Below are 12192 nucleotides of genomic sequence, written 5' to 3'. Positions count from 1 at the left end.
CCTAGAGGCAATAATAAATGGTTATTATTATATTTCTTTGTTCATGGTAATTGTCTATTATTCATGCTATAATTGTGTTATCCGAAAATCGTAATACATGTGTGAATACATAGACCACAACGTGTCCCTAGTAAGCCTCTAGTTGACTGGCTCGTTGATCAACTGATAGTCATGGTTTCCTGACTATGGACATTGGATGTCATTGATAACGGGATCACATCATTAGGAGAATGATGTGATGGACAAGACCCAATCCTAAGCATAGCATAAAAGATCGTGTAGTTTCGTTTGCTAGAGCTTTTCCAATGTCAAGTATCTTTTCCTTAGACCATGAGATCGTGCAACTCCCGGATACCGTAAGAGTGCTTTGGGTGTGCCAAACGTCACAACGTAACTGGGTGACTATAAAGGTGCACTACGGGTATCCCCGAAAGTGTCTGTTGGGTTGGCACGGATCGAGACTGGGATTTGTCACTCCGTATGACGGAGAGGTATCTCGGGCCCACTCGGTAATGCATCATCATAATGAGCTCTATGTGACTAAGGCGTTAGTCACGGGATCATGCATTACGGTACGAGTAAAGAGACTTGCCGGTAACGAGATTGAACAAGGTATTGGGATACCGACGATCGAATCTCGGGCAAGTAACATACCGATTGACAAAGGGAATTGCATACGGGATTGATTGAATCCTCGACATCGTGGTTCATCCGATGAGATCATCGTGGAACATGTGGGAGCCAACATGGGTATCCATATCCCGCTATTGGTTATTGACCGGAGAGGCGTCTCGGTCATGTCTGCATGTCTCCCGAACCCGTAGGGTCTACACACTTAAGGTTCGGTAACGCTAGGGTTGTAGAGATATGTGTATGCGGAAACCCGAAAGTTGTTCAGAGTCCCGGATGAGATCCCGGACGCCACGAGGAGTTCCGGAATGGTCCGGAGGTGAAGAATTATATATAGGAAGTAAAGTTTCGGCCACCGGAAAAGTTTCGGGGGTTACCGGTATTGTACCGGGACCACCGGAAGGGTCCCGGGGGTCCACCGGGTGGGGCCACCTATCCCGGAGGGCCCCGTGGGCTGAAGTGGGAAGGGAACCAGCCCTTAGTGGGCTGGGCGCCCCCCCATGGGCCTCCCCCCCATGCGCCTAGGGTTGGAAACCCTAGGGTGGGGGGGGGCTTCCCACTTTCCTTGGGGGGCAAGGCACCCCCCTTGGCCGCCGCCCCCACCCTAGATGGGTTTGGCCGGCGCCCCCCCTCCCAGGGGGCCTATATAAAGGGGGGGAGGGAGGGCAGCAACATCTCAGCCTTGGGCGCCTCCCTCCTCCCCTGCTACACCTCTCCCTCTCGCAGAAGCTCGGCGAAGCCCTGCCGAGACCCGCTACATCCACCACCACGCCGTTGTGCTGCTGGATCTCCATCAACCTCTCCTTCCCCCTTGCTGGATCAAGAAGGAGGAGACGTCGCTGCACCGTACGTGTGTTGAACGCGGAGGTGCCGTCCGTTCGGCACTCGGTCATCGGTGATTTGGATCACGGCGAGTACGACTCCGTCATCCACGTTCATTGGAATGCTTCCGCTCGCGATCTACAAGGGTATGTAGATGCACTCATTTCCCCTCGTTGCTAGTATACTCCATAGATGCATCTTGGTGAGCGTAGGAAAATTTTAAAATTATGCTACGATTTCCAACAATGTGATCATTGTACAAGATTTTACAGATAGTAATAATCATTCGCCTCTTGAGACGGGGTCTAGAAATGACAGAAGAAACAGCGGTTGAAGCATCACCCCATGCAGTATAGGTTTGCAATCCATCACCACCGGTCTAGAGAGCTAGAGAAACCGGTCCATGCCACCGAACATCACTAAGGAAGACATCGATGTCACTGCACCAATGGCCGGTCAATTTCTATCTTCGACAAACAAACCAATTGCCAAGATAAGAGAGCCAATAGATATGGTGACACAAACTCATTGATGCCAGATCGGACATCGTCGAGGTAGGAAGAGGCCGGATATACCTTATTCCAACATGTCATCGTCTCCACCACATCGCCGATGCTGTCGGGAAAACAAAAACATAAAGAAAAAATGGACACGTCCACACTCCTCTTGCGTGAGGGAGACCTTTGGTGGTGGTGGCAGCTAGGGTTGGTAAACAGTGCTCTCGCGATGCCTTCACTGCTCACCCATCTAGTTCTCCTTAGGATCGATTTGACGAGGTTTATAAAAACAATGAGATGGTAAATGTCTCCAATTTCGGGTATGGGGAAGGACCCCTTCGAGACAGCTCTCCCACTAGGAATTATTTTTTAAAGAACCAGAGCCCTCTTGATCCCTAATCTTCTACAAGAGTGATGTACATCCAATGTGGATACGTGAGAGAAGTGCTGAGGAGCCGCAAATACTATGTTGAATAGCGTTATGCCGGTGTAGAGTGCACAACCACACCCAAGCAACGACGGTTGTATTCTTGGTTGCGTTGGTTGAGTGTCAGTCGCACGCAGGAGGTCAATGTTGGCGACTCCTTGAATAAACACGTTTGGTTCCTGATTTGTATTAGTATCATCGGCTCACACCCTGGTCGCAAGGGCGACATAGTGGTGAAAGACGAGCATAGGAGAGAGGGACATATGATGGCTACAAATCGGGAAAGGTGCTCGTCATCAATGGTTATTGTACATAAGGCAGGGGCGGAGCTTCATTGGGGCCGAACCGGGCCATGGCCCGCCCATGATTTTTGTGATTTTTATATACATATGCACTGAACCAGTCCATCACTTTGCACTACAAATCGAGCCAAGCCTCCAAGGTCTCGCACGAGTGCACAGGAGCAGTTGCCGCTAGCCGGCCAGGACTACGTCAGCACCGTTGGTAGCTCAAGCAGGCGCAAATATCGCGGCGTGCAGCCAACCACCATCCCATATCCACACAGATCGCACAGCCTCCTCGCAGCTAAATGCACACATGGAAGACTATGCGCGTGCCACCTCTCGACCTTGTCATCCGCTGCCACCTCCTGTGTTGTACTGCCACGACGCCGCCCTTCCGGGGCTGCTTGCTTCTTGATGCCTGCTTCACGGCTCTGCGCGAGCTCGCCATGGTGCCACCCGCCCTTTTCTTCGGGCTTCAGCCTATGCGTCGGCCAGTCATGTCCCTGGCCCTTGGGATCATGTCGTTGTACCATCCAGATGCCTCCGACCCCTACCTCACTGCTGCAGTCCGTTGTGTTACCAACCAGGATTGCCAGTTTGCTGACAACGCTGAGCAGATCTCGATGTTCACCTCTTGACAATGGTGCCACTAGTAATTTTTAATTACTCCATGGGTAGTGTGTTTATGTTGTCCATTGGTTAAACTAATAATAATTAATGCATTTTTTTACCAATTTATATGTGGAAATAGACTATAAAGAGATATTTTTTATTTGAGAATTCACACCTAATGCTTATTTTTTTTGTTAACTGTGTTTGAGTGTATGAAGATCAATGAAACAAGTTTGTGTAGTAAGTTAGAAGAGTGTATGAAGATCACTGAAACAAAGAAGATGACTATCTTGCCGGTAACTTGTTTGTATATAGGCTGGAAATTGAGTGAGAACAAAAGGTACAGTAGTGACTAATGCCTAAAATTTTATGCTCTTCTTTACCTTGGCCTACCCAACTTTTTCTTTGAAATTTTGCCATTGAGAGAAGGTACGACGCCTGCTGCATTGATCCATTGCCAGTTTGTCTATGACATGCCATTGAATCTTCTCGTCTAAGGTGGCCAATCTTCTTCCTCTTGGCCAAGATACCAGATGGGAGGCAACACAAAGTCCATGGTGTGGTGCTATGGAAGTTTGTCCATCCAAGTAATGTTGTCTCCATGGACGACGAGACCGGGTTATTGAGGGAGCTGCTAGGGACCCAATAGCAATCTTCATCCGCTTATTGGGTTACTTTTTTTACAAAAAAAATTCATGGATCAATTTACTATGATCCTGTTGTGAGATGTTGTGTACAATCAACTTTCGGGATTAAGGTTGTGTTTGCTTTGGGGTATGTTTGGATGGTTGTAGGTATCCCCGACCAACTGGTTAGGATAGTCATTTTTTCCTTTTGATTGGCTGGGTAAGATGAATCAATATTTTGTTTGGTTGGAAGGATGTGAAAGGTGGTTGGGGATAACTATTTGAGTGTTTGGTTTAAGGGGTGAGGAGCGGATACAGGTTGTGATGACCTTTTGATTGAGGTGATAAAATTACCCCTCGACCATGATAAATTTCTAAGTTGAACTAAACTTCAACTTCATGTTTTTACAAAACATACCAACAACTATAATAAGGTGTGGTCCCTCAAGGCGTTTCTTCCGTTATAAAAAAACAAGAGATATCAAATAGCCTTTTCAGTTAGTTGTTGAATCTACCATTCAACATGAATATTTTTCTTTCTTTATTGAAATTGGTGATGGTGTGGCATAAGATGACGATGGCAAGTGATGGAGACAAAAAAGTTGTGGTGATCCTGGTTGGTGTGAGCGTGCATTTCCCATCCATATCTCTCAGTGGCAGTGGTGGAGCTTGCGCTAAAATCATTGGGGGGGGGGGGGGGGGGGGCATTGGCTGCGTGGCAAACAAAATCAATATATGCTGATTTTTAGTGAAAAAATGGTCCAAAACAATGATATATACACAATCTTTCTTTGAGTTGGGGGGGCACCTCCTAGGTTGGCCCCATGAAGCTCCGCCACTGCTCAATGGTGCTCTAAATTTTCATAAATTTTCAGTTACACGATGATCCATCGTGGGTGTCTCATAGATTTGGTTTTCTTCTACTATTTTCTAATTAAGAACGACCAGGAAATTATCTGGTACAAAACAAATAAAATAACAAGTTTGTATGGTTTCAAAAACATGTAGCTAAATGAATAAAATAACAAGTTTCTGAAAAAGCGTAGGCGCCTAAGATTTTGGAAATGAATGACTAATAATCAAATAAGCAGTCACAACCATTTGTATCGCTTTTCTATTGGTTCTCTTCTCGGTCTCCCCAACTAGGGGCAACCTTAAACCAAACAACAGAACGTCACCTATCTTTCACATGATTGTACAACAACAAAGACTACAATTGTGGAAACCACATAGCAGTAGTGTGGACGCACCAAAGTACCAAAGCTTCAACATTGCAAAATGTGTGTGAGAGCACTCTGGCTAAGAAGTGTACATCATAGAGAGGTCGGGCCTTCCTCGAACAAAATGAAAGCGGTTCAAGGCTAGAAGCGATGTCGTATGGAGGACAATTGATCAAGCATGCTCAGCAAATCGATGCACTGGAGCAAGGCTCTCTTCAAATAAACTAAATCTTGAACTTGGAGTGACGCCTTCAAGTGATGCGTGTGTCTCCTCGATTGAAAGAATGGTCTCTAGAGATTCAGAGCTAAGGTCATAGGTGTGAGCCTTCTTCCGAAACTCATCGTACATTATGTGCTCGCTAGTAATGATGATTATCTTCTTCCCTAACCTGCCATTGCCGCTAGTGGAACCGATAACTCTCATAACCTCCGGCCGACATAGATCTCTCGCCACACGCCCGAACAAATGAACGGCATGATACAGTGACCAAGCACCGGAGCTACGGTCCGACAATTTCCAGATCTCCAAAATGCAACCACCGGTATTACCATCATATCGAAGGTCTCGGACCATACATAGTTGGTTATCCATCTGCACAAGATGCCCTTCTAATTCCGCGTTGCGATAGGGGATGCTCTCTGGATCTGATGCCAATAAGGGTGCGGGCGATGTCCAGAACGGCGGCGGTCCGATGAAACTGAAGGTTTCGTCTGCAAGAGAAAATGATATCACAGCAGCCCTTGGCCTTTTGGAGGAGAGAGGGTGGAGCGACCAGTGTAGGGAGCCGTTTGCAAACACAGGCGGTAGATTGTGAAATTGTGCATCACTAACAGCAGCACCCGCGAACCTGCGCAATCCAAGGGGCACTCCTCCGCCGGCGGGCGGCCTCCAGCTATCCATAGGAGAACCACCACCTACGTGGTCTCCATGTGTGTACACCTCACACCTGACGGACTCGATGTCATCGTGTGTCCCTCCGATTAGCCTGACCACCTTGTACCTTCTTGTCCGGGCATCAAACCCCAGCCCGGCAGATGCATGCCTGAACCCGCGAGGGAAAGGTGGGAGACGTGTGACGGCTCGTGTGGCCGCGTTGCAGATGTAGTAGGCCGGCGCGACGGCGTCGAACAGAAGGTTGAGGCCATGGCAGGGTGCCGGCATGAGCAGCTGCATCGAGTCGCCGCAGGCAGAGTCGAGGGTGAAGAGCTTCAGGTCATCTTCGGGGCCTGCTGACAGGGAGACTGAGCACACCTCCGTCGAGGAGTCGGACGTTGCTGTGGGCGAGACGAAGAGCAGCTTGGGCGGCGCTGCCTTGGGGGTCGCCATGTGGAGGCCGCGGAACTGCTCCGTGGAGAAGAGCGCCGCCCAGGAGCGGCAGACGGCCCGGAAGCGGAGGAGGGATTTGGCGGGGAGCCGCAGCAGCACCTCCATGATCATCTCGTCCGGGAGCCAACCACCGCCGGATACATCGGCCATCATCCTCTTGCTGCTACTCATCGTGTACGTACGTATCCCAAAGGGCTCAACTCGAATCGATCAATTGGTCGGCAATAAAATCATCACACGGTGGACGACCTCGATGATCATTTGATATATATTTTCAGTAAATAATCATAGAAACTGACTATTTCTCCGCACGCAGTAACAATCATGGACTTCTGCAAATCGATCTGGTAGTTGATGCGAACGGGCTAGGGTTTGCTTCCGTACCGTACCACCGGTAGGAATCGATTACGGATCGACCTTCAATCTCGCAGCCCCCTCGCCTGGAGCAGGAGGGCAAAGACTCGATTTTCTACTCTGACTGGGATGGAGTTGGACGAACGGAAAATTTTGCCGGGGGGAGACGATGGCAGCAGCGAGACGAGATGAACAGGTGATTAGCTTTTGCGACACGGACGATCGACACCCCTCCTTCGTGTCAGACAAGAGTTCCTAGCGAGACCTCGTCTCAGATACGGTAAGTCCTATTTGACGCCCGTTGGCGTCAAACGGGCGTCAAATAGTTGAGGCCACGCCCGCAGGCGAGGTGAGCTGGGCCGGGCCAGTAGGCGGTTCCTTGCGCTGCTGCTGCTTCTCTTTTTCGTCTTTTTTCTTCCTTTCTTTTTCTCTTGCTTTTTCGGGTTTTACCCTTTTTCTTCCGGGTTTGGTTTTTCTCGCAATGATTTAGAAAAACATTTTTCTGTTCAAAAGGATCCCTAGCACCTCGACACTGCGGCAGCGAGCGAGATGGAAGAGGATGGTGACCTGGATGCCTGCGAGAAGAGCCGACGAATGGAGCACGGTTTGTCCAGCAACACCGGCGGATAAACCACGGCGGATCTAGTAAGTAGACTGATGGAGGTTCAGCTTTCTCAACAACCCGATGAATTACGCTGGAAGTTACTAGGTCTGGAGTATTTACAGTTAGATGTTATCAATTCAAGCTCGATTCCTAGTTCCAAACATGTTTGGGCTGTCAAAGTCCCTTTGAAAATCAAAGTGTTTATGTGGTTTGTCCATAAACAAGTTATTTTAACCAAGGACAACTTGACAAAGCGTAATTGGACAGGACCTACTAGGTGTAGTTTCTGTGATCGGGATGAGACGATCAAACACCTTTTTCTTGATTGCCCGCTAGCCAAAGTTTTATGACGGACGGTCCATATTGCTTTTAATATTACTCCACCGAGTTCTGTCAACACGTTATTTGGAACGTGGCTTAACGGGATAGAGCCCGAATTAGCGAGACATATTCGCGTAGGAGTCTGTGCCTTGTTGTGGGCACTCTGGAATTGCAGAAATGATTTGGTTTTCAACAGGACAACACGCATTCATTTTTTGCAGGTTATTTTCCGAGCCACGGCGTTGATCCGTTCGTGTTCGCTACTCACTCCGACGGAGGCCATGCAACGTTTGGTTACTGGATCTATTCGCTGGGAGATGGTAGCTCGGGATATCTTCAACCGGTTTGGATGGCGGTCATGTAATAGGATAGGCAATTAGTTTACCTATCTCTCTTTTGCCAGCCGGTTGTGGCGTCCTTTATTTGGCTAGTTTGTCTTCTAGCCCTTTTAGCCCTGTGTGAGCTCCTTTTTATTTTCATTTGAAGACTTTAAGACCTTGTTGGAACCTATTTATTTGTTCAATAAGATGGCCGTATGCATTGTTCTGATGCAGAGCCGGGGAATCCCCCCTTTTCGAAAAAAAAAACCACGACGGATCTGGATATAGACATAGAGGAGTGAAAGGAGGAGACGGACGAGGGGGAAACCTCGATGGAGGAGACCACGGAGGAGTCCATCGGCGATCGTGGAGGACAACCGGGTGGAAATCAGTCACGGATATGGAGTTGGAGGAGATGGAACAGTACCGTGAGAACCGGATATATCTAGTGCGCAGCCGATCCGGCGACTTCGAAGATAGGAGTCAGGATACTATTTCTATCCTATGTGATTTTCATCTTTCAGATTGTATAATCAAACATCACATTATATAACTATTTACAGCCAGCTGAATCAAATACTTATTCTCCAAGAGAATATCACATGGAAATCAACATTTGGTGAAACCAGTGAAAACCACACATAAAAGATGTTTTGAAGTTTTGAAAAAATCTTAGAAAAATATGAGAGGATGATGTTCTATTAACATGCGAAATTCCAAGTTCAAACACATTAATGGAAGTGAGCTATATATGAAAATAACAAAATTATCATTGAATAGTGCCGAACAGTAACATTACTATTCATTGTTGAATTCGTTTTTACATACCTCACGTCTCGTAATATGTTTCAACTTAGAATTTTGCATGGCAATAAAATATGGCCCTCTTAACATCCTGTGTTTTTTAGATTTTTTAAAAACTTTCAAATATGGTTTCCATGAAAAAAATTGAATGTTGATTTCCATGTAATATTCTTCCTTATTCTCCCTCCATGGAACAACTAGAAACCCATCAACCAGTCAATAAGATGATTCATGGGCTTGATCGGATAGAAGCATTTGTTACAAGACCTGATCAGATCAAGATTTAGGTATATGACGTGCATTTTGCTTGTTTGGTGCATGCAGCTACTTTTACATTAGAACCCATGCCACGAATGCCCGGTGTATTCAGCGCCCTGCAGATCTACTCGATCAAAGTCATGAAGCTGCGGCGCGGCCTTCTCTCATTTCCCTTGGAGGTGTATGGCGATGTCGCGCCCGAGACAGCGTGGACCGTAACCGTAACCTTCTCTTCGGCCGTTCAAGGGAAAATTGTCAGATCATCCCCCAAGATGTACGTGTCTTCCTCTTCCTCTTTTACTCATCCCCCAGTTACATTGCATTCGATTTGCTACGGCCCAGTCACAAATAGTTACTAATTAAGTCGCCCCCAAACGATTATTATGCTTGCATTGCAGGATCCATTCTTGCCGCTCACTGGCCCATCGCGCACAATCATCTACGTTGACCCCGTCTCTTTCGAGATTGGACTCAAGGTGAAGGGTGACACTAGAGAGGCTAATAGAGCACTAATCACTCCCCTTCCACATGTGTATGTTTTGGAGGCTGCTGTGGTTGGTGGAGGGTCAGAGGGCACGCAAGCACTAATCATCAGGGATAAGGTGCAGGTCCCTCCCCTTCCACCTGTGTATGTTTCACCGAGGAAGGAGTATAAAAGAACGAAGACAGTAAAGGATAACCAGGAGCCGGACAGCTCGGAATCAGCTATGGACCAAGGAGATGATGACATGACACGATCCAAGAACATATCGGCGACCTCCAGGATGGAGGATCGCCGGAAGCAATGAAAACCCTGTTGGAGATCGTTGCAGAAATTAAAAAATTTCTACGCATCACCAAGAACAATCTATGGAGTCTTCTAGCAACGAGAGGGAAAAGAGTGCATCTACATACCCTTGTAGATCGCGAGCGGAAGCGTTCAAGTGAACGGGGTTGATGTAGTCGTACTCGTCGTGATCCAAATCACCGATGACCGAGCGCCGAACGGACGGCACCTCCGCGTTCAACACACGTACGGTTAGGGAAGACGTCTCCTCCTTCTTGATCCAGCAAGGGGGAGGGAGAGGTTGATGGAGATTCAGCAGCACGACGGCGTGGTGGTGGAAGCAGCGGGGATCTCGGCAGGGCTTCGCCAAGCTCAGCGAGAAGGAGAGGTGTCACGGGAGGGAGAGGGAGGCGCCAGGGCTTGGGGTGCTGCTCCCATGCGCCTCCCCACTATATATAGGGGTGGAAGGGGCTGGTTTCTTGCCCTCCAAGTCCATTGGGGCGTTGTCAAAGGTGGGGGAAAGAAATCCCATCATTTCCCTTCCCCACCGATTGTTATCCCCCTTTTTAGGGATCTTGATCTTATCCCTTCGGGATATGATCTTATTCCTTCTAAGGTGGGATCTTGGTGCGCCTTGACCAGGGGTGTGGGGCCTTGCCCCCACTACCCACGTTCATGTGGATCCCCCCATGCAGGTGGGCCCCACTTCGGAACCTTCTAGAACCTTCCCGGTACAATACTGAAAAATCCCGAACATTTTCCGGTGGCCAAAATAGGACTTCCCATATATAAATCTTTACCTCCGGACCATTCCGGAACTCCTCGTGACGTCCGGAATCTCATCCGGGACTCCGAACAACTTTCGGTTAACCGCATACTAATATCTCTACAACTCTAGCATCACCGAACCTTAAGTGTGTAGACCCTACCGGTTCTGGAGACATGCAGACATGACCGAGAAGACTCTCCGGTCAATAACCAACAGCGGGATCTGGATACCCATGTTGGCTCCCACATGTTCCACGATGATCTCATCGGATGAACCACGATGTCGAGGATTCAATCAATCTCGTATACAATTCCCTTTGTCAATCGGTACGTTACTTACCCGAGATTCGATCGTCGGTATCCCAATACCTTGTTCAATCTCGTTACCGGCAAGTCACTTTACTCGTACCGTAATGCATGATCCCGTGACCAAACACTTGGTCACATTGAGCTTATTATGATGATGCATTACCGAGTGGGCCCAGAGATACCTCTCCGTCATACGGAGTGACAAATCCCAGTCTCGATTCGTTCCAACCCAACAGACACTTTCGGAGATACCCGTAGTGCACCTTTATAGCCACCTAGTTACGTTGTGACGTTTGGCACACCCAAAGCACTCCTATGGTATCCGGGAGTTGCACAATCTCATGGTCTAAGGAAATGATACTTGACATTTGGAAAAGCTCTAGCAAACGAACTACACGATCTTGTGCTATGCTTAGGATTGGGTCTTGTCCATCACATCATTCTCCTAATGATGTGATCCCGTTATCAATGACATCTAATGTCCATAGTCAGGAAACCATGACTATCTGTTGATCAACGAGCTAGTCAACTAGAGGCTCACTAGGGACATGTTGAGGTCTATGTATTCACACATGTATTACGATTTCCGGATAACACAATTATAGCATGAACATTAGACAATTATCATGAACAAGGAAATATAATAATAACCATTTTGTTATTGCCTCCAGGGCATATTTCCAACAAACCCTAGCATGGAACTGTCGTGGTCTGTTTTCGACCACGGCAGTTCGTGAACTCTTGGATACCCAAGAGCATTTGAAAGTCGATGTGATCTTTTTGTCAGAATCACATTTGAATAATGAAAAGGCGGAGTCTGTGAGAGTTAAGCTAGGTTTTGAGCGGTTCCACCTAGTGCACAGTGATGGGCGGGCTGGAGGTCTTGTACTCTTCTATAATTTAATAAATGAAGTGATTTTGAATTACTCTTCGGATAATTTTACAGATGGTATTGTGATGAATGGGAATGCCCCATCTTGGCGGCTTACAGGGTTTTATGGAGAACCTAGTTGGGAGAGGAAACACTTCTCTTGAAATTATTTGAGGGACATCCATGCAAGTAATACTGGACCGTGGATGATTATTGGGGATTATTGGGGATTTCAATGAAATCACAAACATGAGTGAAAAAGAAGGAGGCAATGCTAGGCCTGAACAATATATGAATTAGCTGGGCTAGCTAAGTTCTCCCCTCCTGATGTATGGTTGGATTCCCCCCCCCCCCCCCCCCCCGGGAAGTCTT

At 47.6% G+C, this 12192-nt stretch overlaps 1 protein-coding gene across 1 annotated transcript; it reads right to left on the bottom strand.

The window, feature by feature from the left end:
* Nucleotides 1–5290: 5290 nt before the first annotated feature.
* LOC109787136 (F-box protein At5g49610-like) lies at nucleotides 5291–6616 on the bottom strand. Its single transcript, XM_020345697.1, has one exon. It carries the CDS (start codon nucleotides 6614–6616, stop codon nucleotides 5291–5293), a length of 1326 nt encoding a protein of 441 aa, XP_020201286.1.
* Nucleotides 6617–12192: the final 5576 nt, after the last annotated feature.

This window comes from Aegilops tauschii, chromosome 4 (genome assembly GCF_002575655.3).
Source record: "Aegilops tauschii subsp. strangulata cultivar AL8/78 chromosome 4, Aet v6.0, whole genome shotgun sequence".
NCBI lineage: Eukaryota > Viridiplantae > Streptophyta > Magnoliopsida > Poales > Poaceae > Aegilops > Aegilops tauschii.
The sequence above is the reverse complement of the archived record's forward strand: the minus strand, read 5'-3'. Positions and strand labels throughout refer to the sequence as shown.

Coding starts and splice junctions, on each gene's coding strand:
- LOC109787136 (XM_020345697.1), bottom strand. CDS start 6,616: ATGAGTAGCAGCAAGAGGATGATGGCCGATGTATCCGGCGGTGGTTGG.